This window comes from Protopterus annectens, chromosome 9.part0 (genome assembly GCF_019279795.1).
Source record: "Protopterus annectens isolate FY-2018-M chromosome 9.part0, PAN1.0, whole genome shotgun sequence".
NCBI classification, from domain to species: Eukaryota; Metazoa; Chordata; order Ceratodontiformes; family Protopteridae; genus Protopterus; species Protopterus annectens.
The window spans coordinates 196,411,517-196,433,074 of NC_056743.1; the positions used below are offsets into that span (position 1 = coordinate 196,411,517).

Below are 21,558 nucleotides of genomic sequence, written 5' to 3' on the forward strand. Positions count from 1 at the left end.
GGAGCCAGAGGTTTCTCAGGGCTGGTCCCTTTTATCGGCCTGTCCCTGGTGCCGGTCCACCTGAAACCGAGGTAGACAGGACGATGTTAAAATTCATCTGGACCCAGATCCAGATAAAAGTCTTGCCTGCCCCCCTCCCCTACGGGGCTGGGAGCATGCAGTCTGCCTTTATGCCAATTACTCCTTCTCCAATCTGACTATTTCTGGATGATGGATCATGGAAATCCTTCGTCAGCATGGGGGGTGATCTGACCAAAAACCCAACCCTGATGAGTTGGTGTTTCTGGAGGAATTTGGCACAGGACCCTCTACCTCCTGGGTGTCCCCTCTCGTGGATCCACTTGTGGATTTGGTTACATCTCGGGCATGGAATGAGCCCGACACGGTGGAGCCCATCCCCAAATGCCCTAATAGGCTTTTGAGTGTGCCGTCAGACAAGAAACATTGGTCTTATGGGTCCCTGGATGATGCCATGTTGGTGGCGCGGCCACCAAGAAAGAGCTCACTCAGGAGAGCTCTACGGTCCATCCACTGAACTGACAGTTTCAGGAAAGCGGGTTTAGACTTCAGCCACGTTTGCGGTACATGCACTGAACTACATGGCACATGTGATCAGACTTCAGCAAGACCTGGTCAAGGAGGTCACAGAGTCTGCTCCAGTGTCCATGTCGGTGAAGGAGGTGTTCTCCTCCTGTATGGCCACTTTCACTTCTGTTTCCAACACCTCTACGTGGCTCCTGTTTCAAGCTACCGAAGGTGCTGCTAGAGAGTGGCCGGTACAGGCATTGCCATCAGGTGTTGTGTCTGGCTCTGGCTTTGTGCATTCTCGGCGCCTTTCAAGGCATCTTTTACATATGCCCTGTATGACTGTGCCACCCTTTTTGGAAAAAACGTACGAGATACGTTAGTCTAGAGCGAGAAAGACAGGAAGACCTTGTCTGTCATTGGGGTCCGCTTCTCAACCCCTCAACGAGCCTTTTCCCGGAATCAGCGGGGGGGGGGCAAAGAAGATGTGATTCCGGATGTCTCGGGGCTATTCCCGTGATGCTCAGGACTCGCCCTCCCCCAGAGGCAGAGGGGGATATGACAGACACCGTCCTTGCAGCAGAGGGAGTCTGAGGAACCAGGGGTCTCACAATTTTCTTCCCAGACAGACACGTGCAGCAGCCCCGAAGGGTTGCCCAACTGCTCTTCCCTGTAGGAAGATGTCTCACTACACTCAGCAGCCTGGGAGTCCATTACAGGCGATCACTGGGTGTTGCAAATCATATCTCGAAGATACTCGATCCCCTTCATTCAAATGCCAGTCCTGCCCAAACACCTCCCAGATGTTCCACCCACGCAAAGGGGAGGAAGCAGCACTGAAAATTTCCAAGCTGCTTGAAAAACGAGTCATCCAGCCCGTCCCCACAGACCAGTCCAGATCAGACATCTGTTCCGGACTCTTTTTAGTGTCTGTTACCAAAACAAAATTCCGGAAGGTCAGTCTCTAATCTGTTCTGCCCTTCCTCAGAAAAATGACGATGTGCTCAGTGGACCTCCAGGATGTGTGCTACCACATCAAAACGGACCGGCGGTCTCAGAGGTTCCTCTGCTTCCAGTTGGGGGCCAGTCATTGCCAATTCAGAGTGCTACCCTTTGGTCTCGCCACTTCCCCCAAGATTTTCACCAAAGTGATGGCGGCTCACCTGCAGCTGCTGGGGTTTCATGTCTTCCCTACCTAGACGATTGGCTCCTTTCTGCTCCCTCCAGGCATTGCCTCTACCAAGCCAGGGATTTCCTTCTCCAAACTGCCCATCCGTTGTGCATGACCATAAATCTCAACAAGTCTCTTTTGGATCCGGTTCAAGTGCTAGACTTTATTGGAGCTCAGTTTGACACCATTCAGAATAAGGTTTTTCTGCCTCCGGACAGACTACAATCCCTCAGACATCATGTGTTGTGTACATTGTTCAGACCCAGTATCCCCCTGCGGAATCAGTTCTTCAGGCATTGGGGTCCATGGTGGCCACGATCACCTTCATCCCCACAGCTTGTCTACATATGAGGGTTCTCCAGTGGACCCTAGTGATCCAGTGGTCCTTACTTGATTTAACCTTATCTCATCCAGTTAGTTTGTCACGTATCTACAGGGATTTGCTTCTCTGGTGACTTCAGTCCCTGGATGATCTTCTGGGTCATTTTTTTATACTTTCCGCCACAATGACCATGGTGCCAGTCTGATGAAGTTCTTTTGTTGCGGACGAAAGTGCTTACCAGCGTTCTATTGTCTCACAATAAACTTTTTTGCTTTACTTTGTGGACTACCAGCATTTTCTACAGCATCAATATACCAGTGGGTTTATTGTGGAGTATTTGGTTTCACACTTCAGCAGAGAATAATATCCAGAGGCTACCAAATACCATTTGATTTAACTCCCATCCCCAATGTACCACCCAATCAGAGGGAATTAGCAACCTTAGAAATAGAAAAGCTGCTAAGGAAAAGAGTCATCCAGCCAGTACCACCAGACCAGACAGGATTCAGGTTTTACTCTAGGTTCTTTTTAATGCCAAAAAAGACAGGGGACTGGAGACCAATCCTGGATCTCAGCCTATTGAACAAATTTATCAAACTTCAAAATTTCCAGATGGTCACGATACAGTCCATTCTTTCCTTCCTAGGGAGGGGTAACTGGATGTGCTCTATAGACCTTCCAGGACGCGTACTACCACATAAAGATGGATCACCGCTCCCAGAGGTTTCTCCGCTCCTGGCTGGGAGCCTATCACTACCAGTTCAGGGCACTGCCATATGGTCTCTCGACAGCCCCTCGAGTGTTCACCAAATGTATTGCAGTTGTGGTAGCTGATCTTCGACTACAAGGATTTCAGGTGTTTCCCTATCTAGATGATTGTCTCCTTAGCTCTTCGACCAGGAATCTTCTTGCACTCAAGGTATCACTTTCTGCTTGGGGATTGCAATCAACAAGGACAGATCTCAATGGCTCCAATGAAGACACTGGAATTCATTAGAGCGGTCTTCGACACAACATCCTGTCAAGCTTCTCTCCCCCCTCACAGGTTTTCGAACATAACACACCAAATCCAAGACCTTCTTCTCAGACCTATGTACCAGCACATCTTGTACTGCAACTCTTGAGCTCCATGGCAGCTGCCATTATGTTGGTACCACTAGCGCGACTGCACGTAAGAATCCTACAGTGGCTCCTTTCCGCACAATGGTCATTGCTAATTTACCCACTTAACCACATGTTACGTCTTTCAAACCGTCTTAGGGAAGAAATGTTATGGTGGATGAACCCACAAACAAATCTTTGGTGTCGACTATTCTGTCTTCCCTAGCCCACGGCCACGATGACCACAGACGCTTCCCTGTTGGGGGGGGGGGGTAATTCCAGGGAAAAACTGTCCAAGGCACCTGGTCCCCCATGGAGGCCAATTTGCACATAAATGTCCTGGAACTGAGTGCAGTTCTCCTAGCATTGCAAGCGTTCCTTGCATCCCTACCCTCTGGGATCATTGCAATTCAGTCAGACAACATGTCAGTAATCTGGTATATCAACAAGCAAGGTGGATTGCATTTTAGAGACTGCCTGCCATACCTGCTATTAATATCAGAATTTATGCAAAGAGAAAGGAGCATAATGTCAAGTAAGAGTCCATGTCTGGTAAAGTATAGAACAGACTATTAGTGTTTTATGGTTATTGTAAGAATGAATTAGAGAAGGTTAGATGTTGCACATTTGATTCTCAGAGCGTCTTCTGTGTGTCGACATGCGTGAATGGGCATTCCTTCGTTGAAGATTGTGCGTTAGGCCCAGCAAGCCAGCACGTAAAAATCTACTGCCAATCATTAGCGGACCGGAGTTCCACTGTGGCGACCCCTAACTGGGAAAAGCCGAAAGACAGTTTTACCCGCGGTGGTGGTGCTGCGGTAGCGTTGTCGCCTCACAGTAACACGCTGTCCGGTTTGATTCTAAGCTAGAGCATCTTCTGTGTGGAGACATGCGTGAATGGGCGTACCTTCGTTGAAGGTTGTGCGGCAGGGCTGGTAACTCGGCACGTAAAAATCAACTACCAATCATTAGCGGACCAGAGTTCCGGTGTGGCAACCCCCTAACTGAGAAATGCCGAAAGACACAACAAGAAAAGATTGGGAAGAGAGAATGGAAAGGCAGTTTGTGAAGGAACAGCAGCAGGACATCTGTATGGTTCCCCAAGTAAGCAACAAATGTTTGGGGATTTTTGTTTGGATGTTTTTTGCATGTGTGCTTTTTTTTACCCCATGCAGACTTCAAAGAAATGTTCCTCAGGCAGACAACAAATGCTGGCGATGTGATTGGAAAAAGTAATTGTGAGCACATTTTTTACGAATGCAATGAGTTGCCAAGATATTAAAGTCTCACTATGGCTTACTTGGTCGAAATTTTGGGGAAAATATTCTTTTGAGCTGGACGCAGCATCTGAATTCCATAGACATAGTAAGCCTTATTAGAGTCAATCCTGTCGGCTGCCAAAAAATAATTACTAGCAAAGGCAAGTCAAAGTGTAAACCAACTGTAACTGAAGTACTGAATTGTGTAAATAGAGAAGAGCTGGAGGTGGGATCTTCAGAAGTGAAAGGAAAGAACAAATTACATGGAAATGTAATTTGTGGGAGCAGTACATGCAGAGTAATGTTCAGGAAAAGGAGTGAGGTTTAAGGGATGGCAGAATTAATTTGTGTAATATTGGAATGAATGATGATTCTTCAATATATACTGCATGAAACCGCGAAATATCACTGTGGATTGTTATATTTTCATATATGTGAACCAATGTCATTGATGCAGCTGTGATTTAGTATGCTTAAATGAAAATAAAAAAAGAATCAAAACCTATAATCAGGATCAGATTTTAAGTATTGCTTTTTGCAATACTTTGCAGCCATTTCACTTCTCACTCTGCACCCCCAATATCCTCCCTTATCTAAACCTTGTAAATGTACAGAATTCTTAGTTTAAACCCCAGAAGCTAGTATCTGAACCATATAACCTACGGACTTGCCGCTTTAAGTAAATTATTACATTTCAACCCAAACAGGCTGTTAGTAAGGTGTTAGCCCCTTAGATACTTTGTTGACCCAGTGCCCATCCCCTGTGCCCCCTCACCTTGAGCTCTGCTCTCTGCTTCACTGATTGTTTTCTGCTCTGCTGGCTAAGTCTTCTTTGCTCCAACCTGCTCCGTTCGCCCTGTGGGCTCACTCCGCTCCCTTACCCTGCCTCCAATTCCTACCCGCCCCGCACTACTCCTACCTTTATTCCCACCTCTATTCTCCACCCCATTATCTCTCACTCAATCTCACACTCTTCTCCTCAACCACTCCACTCTCCACCAATTAACCAACCACACCCCATCCTGATTCATTATACCCCCTACACTTTTCCATGCCCCTCCCACCTCCTTTCTCACTTACCCACTGACACCAAACTACCTATTTCCACCTCCCCAGTTTACCATGCTCTCTCCACTTTCTGTAACCCTTCCCTGCCACTCAATCTTCTTACTTCTAATCACTCTGATCCATGCTACCTCTTATTCCACCTCCAAACTCCCCCCATCTCCTCAACCAACTCCATTCCTATCCCTACAACCTCCCACTTTCACACCATATCCTCCTCTCTTGTTCAGCCTCCACTACTCCAAACCTAAGGACACATCCTCCTCATTGAAGCACAACACACCTAAAGCAATATCGCTTTCCTCACATAACTCAAGTAGCAAACCCAAGCTCCTAATCACATTTTCCTTTGCCAACCTCTTCTTATCAGGCGACATACACCCCAACCCCAGACCAAAGACTAGGCCCAACCATACTCCAATTCCAACCCATACCACCAAGCCTAAGTATCTCAAACTACTTACCCTTAACACCCAGAGTTTGAGAAATAAAATATCCCACTTCCAGACTTGGCTAAACCACACTCTACCAGATATAGTTGCAGTCTCTAAGACCTGGCTAAAACCACACATTCCTGATTCTGAAATCCTACCCCCCTGGGTTCCAAGCACTTGGACAAGACTGCCAAAATAAGAAAGGAGGAGGAGTAGCCTTAATTTACTCTAGTCTACTCTCCATCACTCCCTACCCAAATCCCATTCCTCAGTTCAATAATGCTGAACTAGTCATAGGGATACTCAAAATGAATGACCATAAAAACATTTGTGTTATGGCCCTCTACATTGCCACTGGAAACAACAGCAATGCACTTGAAGAAATACTTCTATGGGCCACAACCAATATTACACTTGAGACTTAAATTTTAGAGGATGTGAACATTGACTGGAACAAAATCAATTCCAAAACTCCCTCCATATCTATCAATCTATTTAACTTCACACAAACTTATATGTGACATCACCAGACCCATCAAAACAATCCCCCAAGAACCACTCTTGACTGGATGCTTGCCTCCCACCCAAATAAATTCTCACACTCCGGCACCTTACCAAACTCCATGAGTGACCACTTGCCAGCCTTCATCCTTAGAGAAACCCCCTCCACTCCTCACCAATACTTGAAACCTCACTAAATTTAACCCCACAACTTTTTCCAACTCCCTCAAACTCACAAACTGGGACAGACTAACAACTCTTCCTCTAGATAATGCTGTAGACTTTAACTCTACCTTCTTAAATACCCTGACTCCCAAGCCCCACCTAGAACAAAACATATAAAACCCAACTCTGCCCCATGGCTAACTAAAGAAACTAAACTCTTATGCAACAAAGAGGCAAGGCCTGGAAATTTTATCACCACAATAAAGACCCGGATTCCCTTCTGAAATATAAGCAACTCCGCAACCTAGCCAAAAAACAAATTATAAAAGACAAAAAAAAATCCTACTATACCAAACTCCAGGCTAACCATTCCAAAAACCCCAAACAATTTTGGAACTCCATCAACTCTCTTCTAAACCCAGGTACTAAACAAAACCCTTGCCCAGACACCAGCAAAACAGATCTAGAAATAGCCACTCTATTCAACTCATTCTTTATGAACTCTATAGCAGAACTCACAAAGACCTTCCCAAATAACGACCCCTCCACCACACTCAAAGCCTCCTCTCTAACCTCTACCAAAGCTCCCATCCCCAGAAATCCTCCTTCATTTCATTTCAAACCCATATCCACTGCTTACATAAAAAAAAACCTTCTCTCCAAACTCGTGCCATGTTCCAACACTCCTGACTATATCCCCCACTATTCCTAAAACTTATGGTATTGCAGTCCATATCAGCATTCTCATTAATAGATCCATTCAGGAACCCTATGTACCCAAATTATGGCACTCTGCCTTTATCCTACCCCTCCACAAAGGAGGCAAAAATAACTTCTCAAACTTCCGACCTATAGCCATTCACTCCCCATCTCAAAAATGATTGAAAAATGCATCCACCTCCAGCTCATGCCTTTCCTTACTAATAATCAGCTGTTCACCCCTACTCAGCATGGTTTCCGCCCTGGCCACAGCACTATAACTGCTCTTCTCTTTGACCTAGTAAACCACGCCCATGACTCTGGAGAAATTGTATCTACAGTCCTCCGCGATCTCTCCTAAGCATTTGACACAGTCTCCCACTCCCACCTCCTTAAACACCTCTCTAACCTTAATCTCTCTCAAAACACCCTAACCTGGTTCAGTAGCTATCTCACTGACAGATCTCAGGCTGTCAAGTGGCAAACTGGCACCTCAACCTTCCTTCCCACCCCAACCAGGGTTCCCAAAGGATCCATACTTGGTCCAATGCTCTTTAATATATTCATTAATGATTTCCATGCCGCCATCCCAAACACTAAGATAGTACAATACGCAGATGACTCAACCTTAGTCTGCTCCAAACACAAACTCAAATCGCCTTCTCAACTACAAAGAACTGGATGCTTCAAAATCACCTCTACCTAAATGCCAATAAATCTAAGATACTACTTTTCACTCCCTCTAAATCCCTCACTATCAACAAAAACTCTTTTAAAATAATTAGCCATGCCAACTCTTCCATAGACGTTTCATCTGCTAAACTTCTTGGGGTTACTGTTGATGAACATCTAAGGTTCGACACTCCTATTCAGCTAAATATTAAGAAAACACATCAAAAACTTGGTATGTTGTACAGAAACTCCCACTTTCTCTCACCATCTACAAGACAAACACTTGCCACTACCTACTTACTACCATCACTCTTGCATAGTGCTCCTCTTCTAACTAACCTGTCCTCCTCTATCACTTCCAAACTAGAAATCTGTTACAACAAAATCTCAAAATTCGCCACTAAATCCAAATACACCTCCCACCACGGTTTATCTCTCCACCAGCTTCAGTGGCTAGAACTTACCAACTTCCTTTACTATCTCCAACTCACTTCAGCCCACAAACTAATTTTTAAACCCACCAGTTGACCAGCTGTAACTAACATCTTACAAACATACACCCCTCACAGAACTCTAAGATCTGCCCACCAAAATCTACTTTCTGTATACAAACCAAACTGTCCTGCCAGCCAACTTCTATCATTTTCCCTAGCAAAACAATGGCATTCTCTCCCTCCTTCTCTAAGAACCTCAGAAAACCTTGAACACTTCAAAACTCAGCTCCATTCCCACTTCACCCAAAATTGGAATTGCAGTTGCACTCAACCTACCTAGCCCACTAACCCCCTACTACAAGTTAATCTACCCCATACTGACTACCTAAAACAGTAGCCTCACTTTGAATATAACATTACTTAGCATTCTTTATCTTAAATGTATATGTTGTAAATAACTTTCCAACTGTCCTCCTTCCCCTTTCTGGGGAAAATTCTCTCTATTGGCAATTCTTAAACGTTGATGCTATTAACTAAATCTTCCTCACTTCTCATACTGAATGAGGATGTATACACTTCTTATCCTGAATGGTGATGTATACACCCCAACTTCTCTAGTTCTTTTCTGCTGTCTCAACTCAATACTTTTTAAATAATGTACTTTCCACCTGCATTCACTCCTCTATGCAAATTTGTGTTTACAAAAGTCATTCTGTAACTACATTCAAATTAATAACTACAGTCAAATGAATAACTGTTTTTTTACAACCTTACTCTCATCATCTACTTCCTCAGTGCAACTAATCATCTGCCTTCACTTATCCCAATTCTAATACAATTGTATGTATGAATGTAACGTACAAATGTATGTATACAATACATGTTGCTATTTTCTGACTGAACCCTAATATGTTTTACTATGTAATATAACTTTTTGCTTAGTCACTGTGTTTTATAGATATGTAATACTTTATTGCTTATTGTTACTGTGTTTTTGGAGCTTTTCTCCTTGGGCCTCCACTGAAAACAGGCTCCCTGAGCCCAGTGGACCTCCCCGGTCATCAAACTGGAAATAAATAAATAAATTCTTTGACGTTACAAAAATAACAAGTTTTGCTTTAGCAAAGTATTTTATGAAGGATACAAAGTTTGAAACTTGTAGGGTTGTCATGAAATCAGTAAATTTTGCGAAGAACAGACCAGAATGTGTCTTAGCTGCTTTGCTCAAGATTTCTAGATAAAGGCAAAATAATGAGGAGACAAAGAACCAAAAAAGAGACTTTCCTAAACTATTATTTTGTCAATTTGTTAAGCAAGTAAATTCACTGGAAAAGTGTCCCTTTTCAGGGACAACCCAGAAGCACTGTTTGGCTTGCCCAGAGTCGCACAGTAGGCAAATAGAGATGGAAGAAATCTGACCCTCTATTTTTGACTAAATAAATAGCTCAGAATCTAGATCTTCAGCTTTGTCCGCAGCTACAATTGTGGGTGGCACAGTGCCAGGGCACTTCTATGGGCTTGTAAAGGCTCCAGGGCCATTAGCCTAGTGCACACCTATTAACCTGTAATTTGCTAAAAAGGTTGAGAGAACATCAGAACCAGAAAATAAAGAATTGAGCAAGGAACAGGGCAAAATCAAAGAACAGATGAGTAGCAGAGAAGCGTCATTCCTTATGTGGCATACAGTTCTTTCCTGTTTCTCATACATGCACCCTTGACATTGAGGTTCAGACTACCAGTCACTGGTAATTTAGGACTTCTTACCAGTAGCCTGCAGTTGATCATGGGGAGGATGGGGGGGTGTCAGAGGAGGTACAAAAACAAGTGGTCGTTTCCTGACTGTTAACTTTTTGCTCACATTAACTGAGTGGGAAAGGAAATTGCTCCAGTTGCAGATGTTAAAATTTACAGATTGGCAAAACAGGACACTTAGTTTCTCACTCACAGATAATGCAGGCAAATGAGATGCCAACTATTGAACTGCAACTCCCCTGGTTAAACTAGGACAGTTAGCATCTGTACCCCTGAGCCACTGAGTGCCCCACTGTGGTGAATATATAATCTGAAGTAGGGACTTCGTTTGTCAGCAACCTGTGGGTCTTGGATCCGATATCGGATCCGAGCCGGCAACTTGTTTCATAGCTAATGGATCCAAGCTCCTAGCTCCTCCCCTCACCCATAATCCCCTGCCAACCCTCCATGACCTCAGATCTAGTTTGCCGCGCTTGTGGATGGCTGGATTCCTTTAAGCTCTAGCGAAATCGTCAGTTAAGTCCGTTTTTCTTAGTCAACTTTTCTCAACTATAAAAATAAAAATGTGTGTAAGAATTAGGTACCCTGTAATATTTATTTTTTTTACATAGTTTTCCCTCCCTTCGCTGGTCGTTAGTGTGTGTGTGTGTGTGTGTGTGTGTGTGTGTGTGTGTTTTTGGGGCCTGTGTGTTTGTGTAGCACTTCTTTTTTTTTTAAAGTATGGCTGAGGCCCCAAAAGCCATTTTTTCTAAATGTACCAAGTGTGGCCATAAGCTCTCCCCAGCTGATGGCCACACTCGATGCGGTCGGTGCCTTGGGGTTGAACATCTCACCTCAGGCTGTACCATTTGTGCAGCGTTCAACCCCAGGGCACTGAAAGAGCGGAGGTCGAAGCTGGTCCTGGCGGGACTTTTGCCCCCGGACTCGGCTCCGGCCTCCGCTGCTCCCGTGGCTCTACCACAGGCTGTGGTCATTGCCACTCCTGCCCCCCTTCCTTCGGCCGGGACTCAAACTCCCGCTAAAGCGCCGGAGGACAGGGAGGCTAGGAGGGAGAAACGGAGGGAGAAGCAACACAAACGGCGGGCCGAGGCCTCCGCTTCGGCCCCGTCAGCTAAGCAGGCTTCTCCCTCCACTACTTCTAGGTCTCCTCCTTCTCGGCTCCGATCTCCTTGCTTCTCCCCAGGGCCGGAGGAGGAGGAGGCCCGATCTCCATCGAGGCGGCATTCCAGGCCTGCCTCGGTGACCTCGTCGAGATCAACTTTCAGCATGTCAGATGCAGACTTGGACCGGATGATGCGAAGATTCATCCAGGCCCAGCTGCAGATGGGAGTGCTCTTGCCTCCCTCCCCATTCGGGGGGGGGGCTCGACACCCTTTTTCGCTTCAATTGCTCCTCCTCCGACCCGCTACCCGGGTTCGGAGCGTTCGGAGCCGAGCAGCGTCGGAGCCGGGGGTGGGTCGGCACCGACAGTACTTGGTACTTCGGATCCGACCCTGCCCTCGAGTCTGTCGGATCCGACCTCTCGGAGCCATGGCCCGAGCTTCGGATCCGAGGGATTCAGTGTGCCTTCGGCTCCGTCCAGGTCGGAGCGCACTGGTCCCTCGGATCAGATGGTCTCGGCGCCAGTTCCGATCCCTTCATCGGATCCGAGTGGGAACCGGCTCTCGGAGCCCAGGGAGAGCGGTTCCCCCTCGGCCTTCGATGTATTGGAGAGGTCTCTGTCGAGAGCATCCGGACCCCTGGCCCTTGTCTCTGCTCCACCCTGCACTCCCTCTCTGCTGGGCCAGGCTTCCATCAGCCGGCCTCAGGGACAGCCTGCTTCGATGTCCCAGGTTGTTCCATTGGAACAGGATGTTGCTGGCGAGACCTCCTCGGACAGCCCCCCCCACCCCCCCCCACCCCCCGAGGAAGTGCCCCGCAAACACAAGTGCAAGAGGAGGCACGTGGACTCCCCTGAGTCCTTAACTGAGGACACGGACTTGGATGAAGGGGAAGGCTCCCCATGATCACCCCCTGAGGATGTCTCCTTTGGAGACATCATGGAGATGCTGAGGATCAGAGGTGGGTGGTCTGCCCCCAAGGCTTCCTCCGACGAGTCCGTGTTTCTGGAGGCATTCGAAGCAGGCCCGTCTACTTCTTGGGTGTCCCCTCCGATCGACCCCTTGGTGGACCTTATTACCACCAGGGCGTGGAAGGACCCGGACACCGTGAAGCCAATACCCAAATGCCCGGACAGGATATTAAGCCCCCCCCCGCAGACCGGTCATACTGGAGCAAAGGTCCCCCGTAGATGCCATGTTGACGGCGGCAGCCACTAAGAGGGAACTAGCTCAGGAGAGCCCCTCAGTCCATCCACCGAGCAAGGAGTCCTGCTCGATGGACCACTTAGGGAAGCGAGTTTTTTGTTCAGTGACCTTTTTGGTAAGGTCTCTGAACTATATGGCACATGTCATCAGGATGCAGCGGGATCTTATCAAAGAATACGCTGCCTCCCCCCCTGAGTCCATATCGGCAGAGGACAAACAATTGTACTCCGCCCGAATGGCCACTCTGAGATCCATTTCTAATACCTCTATGCGGCTATTGTCCCACGCCACCGAGGGAGCCGCTAGAGCTAGCAGAGCGGGCCTAGTCATGAGACATCAGGCCTGGCTCCGTCATTGTGACTTTGCGGGGCCCTTTAAAGCATCCTTCGCGAACGCCCCTTTTGATGGTTCTGCCCTGTTTGGCAAAACGGTTCGCGAGACACTTGTCCAGAGCGAGAAGGACGGGAAGACATTGTCTGCCGTCGGAGTCCGCTTCTCTGCTCCCCAGCGGTCCTTTTCGAAGAACCAAAAGGGTCAGAAGAAGATGTGGTTCTGGAAATCGCAACATTCCCAACCCACTCCAGACAACCAGTCCTTCCGTGGCAGAGGAGGACGCCGCCCCAGGGGCAGAGGGGCTCTGAGGAACTTTGGGTCCAGAGAACCTTTCTCTGACCGGCCCACGCAGCAGCCCTGAAGGGTTGCCCGACTGCTCCACTCTGGAGGCAGTCGGGGGCGCTTCTCGGAGCACCTAGCGGCATGGGAGTCCACGACAGACCGCTGGGTGCTTCGAATTATATCTAGAGGTTACAAAATCCCATTACTTCATGTCCCCAAATTCAAGAACCTCCCGATGTACCACCCGATCAGAGGGTGGCTGCAGCCGCAGAGATTCAGCAGCTGCTAAGAAAAAGAGCCATCCAGCCCGTCCCCCAAGACCAGCTCGGATTAGGGTTCTACTCCAGGTTCTTTTTGGTGCCAAAAAAGATGGGGGACTTGAGACCGATTCTAGACCTGTCCCGTTTGAACCTGTCGGTAACCAAGGAAAAATTCCGAATGGTCACTCTTCAATCTATTCTTCCCCTTCTAAGGGAGAATGAGTGGATGTGCTCTATAGACCTCAAGGATGCGTACTACCACATTTTAATGGACAGACGATCCAGGAGGTTCCTCCGCTTCCAGCTGGGAGACCGTCACTACCAGTTCAGGGTCCTTCCCTTTGGCCTCACCACAGCCCCCAGGGTGTTCACCAAGGTATTAGCAGTGATTGCAGCCCACCTGAGACTCCAGGGAATACAAGTCTTTCCGTACCTGGACGACTGGCTCCTGACCGCCACAACAAGGCATCTACTTTGCTCAGCCAGAGATTTCTTTCTCCGCCTAGCCCCACAGTTAGGCATCACCATCAATGCGGACAAATCCTTTCTGGCCCCGACACAAGTCATAGAGTTCATTGGAGCCAGAATAGACACCAAAGATCTACGAGCCTTCCTGACGTCGGAACGACTGCGGAATTTGCAACTCCATGTGCGGGCCATTCTCCAATCAGAGACCCCACCGGCGGAATTGGTCTTGAGGGTGCTGGGCTCCATGGCGGCAGCGATAACGCTCCTTCCATGCGCCCGTCTGAACATGCAGGTACTACAGTGGACCCTTCTAGTACAATGGTCCTTTCTGTCCTTTCCTCTCCATCACCCCATTGCTATCAGCAAGGCTTGCAGGAGGGCTCTACTATGGTGGCTCCATGCTCCGGACCTCCATACGGGCCGACCCTTCTGCACCTCTCCCCCTCTTGCCACGGTGACCACGGACGCCTCCCGCCTCGGGTGGGGGGGGCATTATTCAGGCAGGACCGTCCAAGGCACGTGGAACGATACAGAGACCTCCCTGCATATCAACATTCTGGAGATGAGAGCGGTGCTGTACTCGTTGCAAGCACTTCAGAATCTCCTCCCCGTAGGAACGATTGCAATTCAGTCGGACAACATGTCGGTTCTCTGGTACATCAACAAACAGGAGGGAACCAGGTCTTACCCTCTATGCCGCGAAGCCATGAGAGTGTGGGAATGGGCGATTTCCACCAACTGGTTTCTGATTGCAATGCACATTCCGGGGCGGGCCAACAGCCTAGCGGACAGACTCAGCCGCACCCTCCTTACCCCGTACGAGTGGTCTCTCAGCCCACTAGTAGCGAAGCAGATATTCGCAATATGGGGGCAACCCTGCTGCAATCTTTTTGCCTCTCCCTCAAACACCAAATGCGGCAATTTCTTCACTCTGATTCCCCCTCCGGGGGAAACCCCAAGAGACGCTCTGGTGCATGCTTGGCCACCCGGTCTACTTTATGCCTATCCTCCTCTACCCCTGATGCTGCAGCTCTTACAGAAAGTCTCGCAGTTGGGGAGCAGGATGATCCTCATTCCCCATTCTGGCCTCGGCAAATTTGGTTTCCTTACCTGTGGTCTCACCTAGTGAATCCCCCTTGGATTCTGGATCCCAGTCCGGATCTAATCTCCCATCCGTCGGACTTACCAACCCCAAATCTGGACAATCTGAAGCTGACGGCTTGGTTGGTCCAGTTCCAGTCCTACTTAGGACTCCCGGTGTCTCTTCACCAGTCAAAGCCATCCTTGTGGCAGCGCATAAGCCCTCCACCAGTAAAGTGTACCGCAGTAAATGGAAACGTTTCTCCGTCTGGGCGGAGCATCATAATCTATATCCCTTTATGGCTCCTCTTCCATCCATATTAGACTTCCTAACCGAACTTTTTCAGGAAGGCGCTAGTTGCTCAACTGTCAAAGTGCAATTGGCTGCCATCTCCCATTATCATGTGGGACATGACACAGGGCCTTTGATGTCGGCCAAATTGTGTAAAACCTTTCTCAGGGGCACCTTTTTGCTTAGACCCCCTATAAAAGAAGCTGTACCACCTTGGAATCTTTCACTAGTTCTTCAAGCCTTGACTGCTCCACCTTTTGAACCTGCTGCTTCAGTAGACCTCAAATTCTTGTCCTGGAAAACAGCATTCCTTGTAGCCATTACTTCAGCGAAAAGAGTTTCGGAGCTTCAAGCTCTTTCTGTGAAACCTCCTTATTTGATCTTTCACCCGGACAGAGTGTACCTCAGGACCAATCCCTCCTTCCTTCCCAAAATAGCATCAGAATCCAATATAAATCAATCCATAAATTTACCAGTCTTCTTTCCTAAATATCAAAATAAAGGAGAGTACAAGCTGCACTCATTAGATGTTCATAGGCTGCTACGTTTTTATACTCGTAGAACAGCTGGTCACAGGCAATCCGACCAGCTGTTCATTTCCTTTGCCAAATTTAATTTGGGGAAAGCAGTATCAAAAATCTCTCTGTCACGCTGGATTCCCCAGTGTATCCTGTTAGCGTACCAAGCTTCTGGGAGACCCGCACCTGAAGGAGTTTGCGCACATTCCACTCGTTCCGTCTCTACTTCTGCGGCCTTCAAATCTAGAGTTCCATTGGATGATATTTGTTCGGCAGCCACTTGGGCTCATCTCATACCTTTATTAACCACTACAAACTGGACGTGATTTCTAGAGGGAGAGCATCCTTTGGCTCTGCGGTGCTCCGCAATATCCTTCCATGATGACCACCCAAGATTCAGGTAGCTGGGAACTCTGTCCCACAGGTTGCTGACAAATGAAGTCCCTACTTCAGATTAAGAAGTTATGTACTCACCATAACGTTCCATCTGAGTAGGTAGCTTCATTTGTCTGCAACCACCCCCCCCCCTCCTTCCCCCTGGCCTTCAGTGGATCTGTGTGAGTTGGAATACCCTTTTTGGGTACATATTGAGGGGCAAACTTGATCTGAGGTCATGGAGGGTTGGCAGGGGATTATGGGTGAGGGGAGGAGCTAGGAGCTCGGATCCATTAGCTATGAAACAAGTTGCCGGCTCGGATCCGATATCGGATCCAAGACCCACAGGTTGCAGACAAATGAAACTACCTACTCAGATGGAACATTATGGTGAGTACATAACGTCTTATTTCTGTTGTGTTTGGCAGGTGCTGTTTACCATTCTTTTTCATTTTCTGTCATGTCAGACTTCTCCATTTGTACGAGTTAAATTTTCTGCAGTTTTTTTCCTCCTTGCTGCGACAGAACATGACGGAAACTTAAGATCAGGTTGAGGGTATTCTTGTTCTGCTTATGCTTTCAGCTTTTCCATTGTTCTTTTAGCTAGGTGGCATGCTGCACCATTCTGAAACCGATTTTGCCCCCTACTAGTCTTTGGAGTATGCAGGACAGAATGCTGGAGATCCAATGGAGATCTGTTGTGGTTATGTCATTTTTCCCCTACTTTAACCATTAGTGGGTCTGGAGCAGATTTTATTCTGTCTGTCTGTTTTTACTCATAGCAACTCTTGGCAAGTTGTTTAGCAAAATCTAAGCTTGCAGGTCATTCCTAAGTTATGTAATGTATCCTGACTCAAAAAAAAGTCAGTGATTGTCCTTGGCTCCAGTTGAATATTGGAATTTCTTAATAGTAGTAGTAGCAAAACTGCCAGCATTAATGCTTACTGTGGAAAAGAATATACAATTCATACACTTTACTGGGAGCTGTACCACCTCTTAAAGTGTTTAGAACTTCAGATGTCATTTGCTCTGTTAACTGGATTTTCTGCCAGCAGAACTTTCTTACAGTCTTTGTTTTCCTTTTCTTTTTTTAAATTTAAAAAATAGTGTTGTATTTTCTTTATACATGAATAGTTGGTGTAACCTTGATTTTTTTTGTTTACCTTCCTTTAGGTCCAGAAGGAGCAAATCTCTTCATTTATCACCTTCCACAGGAGTTTGGAGACCAAGACTTGCTACAGATGTTCATGCCCTTTGGGAATGTCATCTCTGCCAAAGTTTTCATTGACAAGCAGACAAATCTCAGCAAATGTTTTGGTTAGTAGACATCAAAAGTCTGATTAGTATTAAAATGCAGTTAAAGTAGATTTGTTCATTTGTAATCCACAAGTCATCCACTGAAGAAACATTTTGAGTGGCATACTGAATGTTTGGTTGCACTGCTGTTACTGTTTCTTACCATTCCCGGAGTGAAATTTTTTGCGGGCAAGGCTTTCAAAAATATGTTCAGAAAATCTGTTTTAAAATGTTTGCTTTTTCTACTTTATGCATTTTGTCCTACTCAGATGCTGCTAAACTTTTAATATGAAGTTGTACTATCTCGCCATTTTGTTCTTACAAACTGGTTCGGAGCCGATCCCTTGGCTCCGAGTCAGCCGCTTTCCATACTCAGACTCTCAGAGAAGCTCGAGACCTAGTGGATATCCCATGGTTCCCTGCTGTAATTCCCCAGATCTAGTTTGCCGCTGCAGCTATCGTAAGTTCTCAAGAGTGAAGCTCGGGCCAGTGAAAACTTTTCTTACTTAAAAATTTTTGTAGTTTAAGAATTTATTTTCTTTGATAGTGTTAAATTAGTTAGTTTGGTAGAGTAGATTTTTTATAGTAATTTAGTAGTTGAAGAGTAGTTGACAGGGCTCTGTCAATATATTATTATATACATATTGCAATGGCTACTTTTCGCTCAATGGTCCTACCAGAGTCTACCCTTATCATACGAGATTCGATTGACAACTCTTTGCAAGAAAGATCTCACTTGGTTAATCAGCGACCAAGTGACAATCGGTCGGCCCTTTGTTCTTCCCCAACCCATAGCCACAGTGACCACGGATGCTTCCCTGGTAGGGTGGGGGGAGCTTTTTCAGGGAAAGACTATCCAAGGCACTTGGTCGGTTATGGAGACTCATTTGCATATCAACGTCCTGGAGCTGAGAGCAGTGTTCCTAGCGTTGCAGCACTTTCACAACTCTCTACTTCTAGGTACGATTGCCATCCAGACAGACAACATGTCGGTAGTCTGTTACATCAACAAACAAGGGGGAACCAAGTCCTATCCCCTATGCCGTGAGGCCCTGAGAATATGGTAGTGGGCTGTATCCACCGGACGCTTTCTGACAGCAACGCACATCCCGGGATCTTCCAGCGTGATAGCCGACATTTTAAGCAGCGCTATGCTGCTGCCTCACGAGTGGTCTCTAAAACAGAGTGTGGCGGAACAGATCTTCCTCCGATGGGGCCGGCCTTGCTGCGACCTGTTTGCATCCCCAATGAATGCCAAATGCAGCAGCTACTTTGCCCTTTATCCCCCACCGGGGAACAAATCAAGGGACGCAATCGTGCACGATCGGCCCCCGGGTCTCCTATATGCCTTTCCATCGATCCGCTTAATTCCCAGATTTATTCAGAAAGCCAGAAGTCTAAGAAGGACAGTTATATTGATAGCCCCGTCTTGGCCTCGGCAAATTTGGTTCCCCATTCTGCGGAAATATCAACTGGAAGAACTGTGGATCCTGGACCCAGTGCCGGACCTGCTAACCCATTCGTCGGGAGTTCTTCATCCTTCCTTTCTCTCCCTAAATCTGACAGCTTGGCTGATCCAATTCCCACTTTAGCCAGGTCTACTGATTTGTCCCCTGCCGTCCAGCATATCATAGTTTCTTCTCACAAACTGTCTACCAGGAAATTATACAATAGTAAGTGGAAACGATTCGTACATTGGGTTGCTCATTACAACATTGATCCATATGTGGCGCCACTTCATATCATTCTGGAGTTTTTATCCTCATTGTTCAATAAGGGCTCATCAGCTGCCACCATAAGAGTACAATTGGCTGCTATGTCAAACTTTCATGTAGGATGTGATGGATCTAACATTATGGCGCATAGGCTTTGTAAAGCGTTTTTAAAAGGAACCCATCACCTCAGACCACCGGTTAGACACCCTATTTCTCCCTGGAATTTAAATCTCATATTATCACAATTGATGCTTTCCCCGTTCGAACCAGCCTCTTCATTCCATCTGAAATTCTTTCGTAGAAGACTATTTTCTTGGTAGCCATTACTTCCACACATAGAGTGTCTGAACTGCAGGCATTGTCCTCCGGACCGCCATATTTAATTTTTCACCCAGACCGAGTTTCTCTTAGGACTAACCCCACTTTCCTTCCCAAAGTGTGCTCAGAGAGCAACCTAAATCAGTCCACCGAACTTCCTACCTTCTTCAGACATCACACCAACAAACTAGAATATATGTTGCATAAGCTTGACGTGCACTGGCAGCTAAGGTTCTGCCTTGACCGTACTAAGGATTTCAGACAGACTGAACAGCTGTTTGTTTCATTCGCTGATAACAGGAAGGGACATGCAGTTTCAAAAACCACTTTATCCAGATGGCTGGCTAACTGTATCAAATTTGTTTATGCGTCTACCAGTCAGTCATTTTCCTCTGACGTTAAAGCCCATTCTACCCGGGCAGTGTCTACATCCCTGGCGTATGCTGCCCGTTTGCCTTTAGATGTTATCTGTGCAGCTGCCACATGGTCTAAGCCTCACATGTTCATCACTCACTATAAAGTGGACAGGGCTTCCAGGGACAGGGGCCTCCTTTGGTTCCACTGTGCTCAGGAATGTTCTCCCGTGAGCCACCCAGGATTAAGGTGCTTCGGACGCTACCCGTTTGTAAGAACAAAACGGTGAGATAGTACAACTTCACATAAAGAAGTTATGTACTTACCATAACGTTTTCATGTGAGTTGTACATCTCGCCTTTTTGTTCTTACATTCCCTCCCTCCGTCCCCCTCCATGGAGAGTGATGGTTGCCTTAGCAGGGAGGTCAGTTTTGGTCATTTTTAGATCAACCTATCCTTGGGCAGGTTGCCTCCTTCCTCTATTCCTGTTTTCTTCTGGAATTCACGATTCAGGGGGTTGGTACCTTTCCTTGGTTTCCTGCGTTGCAGCTTGCTAGATCTGGGGAGTTACAGCAGGGAATCATGGGATATCCACTAGGTCTCGAGCTTCTCTGAGAGTCTGAGCTTGGAAAGCGGCCGACTCGGAGCCGAGGGATCGGCTCCAAACCCATTTGTAAGAACAAAAAGACGAGATGTACAACTCACATGGAACGTTATGGTAAGTACTTAACTTCTTTTTTTTGCGTAAACTGTTCTTTATTTCTGACGATCAATAGCTAACGGCTTGTGTGCCCATCTTCCTTTCTGCAGTAACACACTATCGTGTGTAACCTTCATATTTTTATTTTGCATCAGTTCACAATATTTTCCATTATCTGGGAATGTAGTGCACCTTGACCTCTTTTCCAAAAGCCGTAGCAAACAGGCAACCATGCCTGTTAAATTGCCCTCTGACAGCTTAGTGATGAAAATTCCACCTGATCTCCCAATTTGCTCTTTTCTTTTGTACATCTGCATCTGCCTTCATCTTTATTGTATCATTAAAGTTGTGTCCAAAATCTCATGCTTTTTCCTTTCATCCAGTTATAATTTTAAACTTTGAACTTTGTTACTCATTCCCAGGGCATTATTTTATTAATATAAAACCTAAGGTTAATAATGATTGTTTGTGTATATTTTCACCCTCTGCTTGCTGACCCATCTGCCCAACTGGACTTGAGCCCATTCATTCCCTAGGGGTGTGGAGGAGTCCCACCAGATCCCCTCTAGGAAAAGAGCCATCTTGTTAGGGGAGACATTATCACTATATCCTTCATGAGTTGGTACTCTCCCCAGCATCCTGGCAGTGAGAGAATTGTGTATTGTTTCTATTTCCACCCCTTTGTAGTGATGTAGGCACTTGCATCACTGCAAGGACCACATAAACTCCTGTGTCAGGCTTGTGCTTGCTGTTTTACATGTGGATAAACAGAGATACCATCACTCTTGGATGGTCATGCCCACACCTAACTGCAGTCTGACCTTCACTTGCAATCCATTTCTGCCTAGTAACAAGTTAGTCATATGTTGAAGTAGTGGGTGCAGCTGAACCAAGACCCACCAACCCTTTGCCCCCAGATGGGCACACACTCATCCTTCTCTGCTTGTTCCTTCAAGAGCTTGTGCTGCTGATAAACCTGGGTTGTCTGGGATGTAATTAGTGCTGTGATCCTCTATGCTTTCTGTGACAAAGGGGGATACTGCCAGCACAGCCATCTGGAATTTTGTAAATAATTGTAGGTTATTTGTGAATGTCAACATGATTTATATAAGATGCTTGTGCTACAACTGCATTATAACTGTATGTCATGTGTATATAAA

The 21,558-nt window shown here is 46.7% G+C and overlaps 1 protein-coding gene across 8 annotated transcripts in view; it reads left to right on the forward strand.

Moving 5' to 3' along the window:
- CELF1 (CUGBP Elav-like family member 1) overlaps positions 1-21,558 on the forward strand; it is a 1,362,987-nt gene that overhangs the window by 1,260,377 nt on the left and 81,052 nt on the right. For all 8 annotated transcript variants that reach the window (XM_044082727.1, XM_044082728.1, XM_044082731.1 and 5 more), the window contains one exon: positions 17,188-17,331. In XM_044082727.1, coding sequence (XP_043938662.1) covers positions 17,188-17,331 — 144 coding nt within the window. The remainder of the gene's footprint in view (positions 1-17,187; positions 17,332-21,558) is intronic.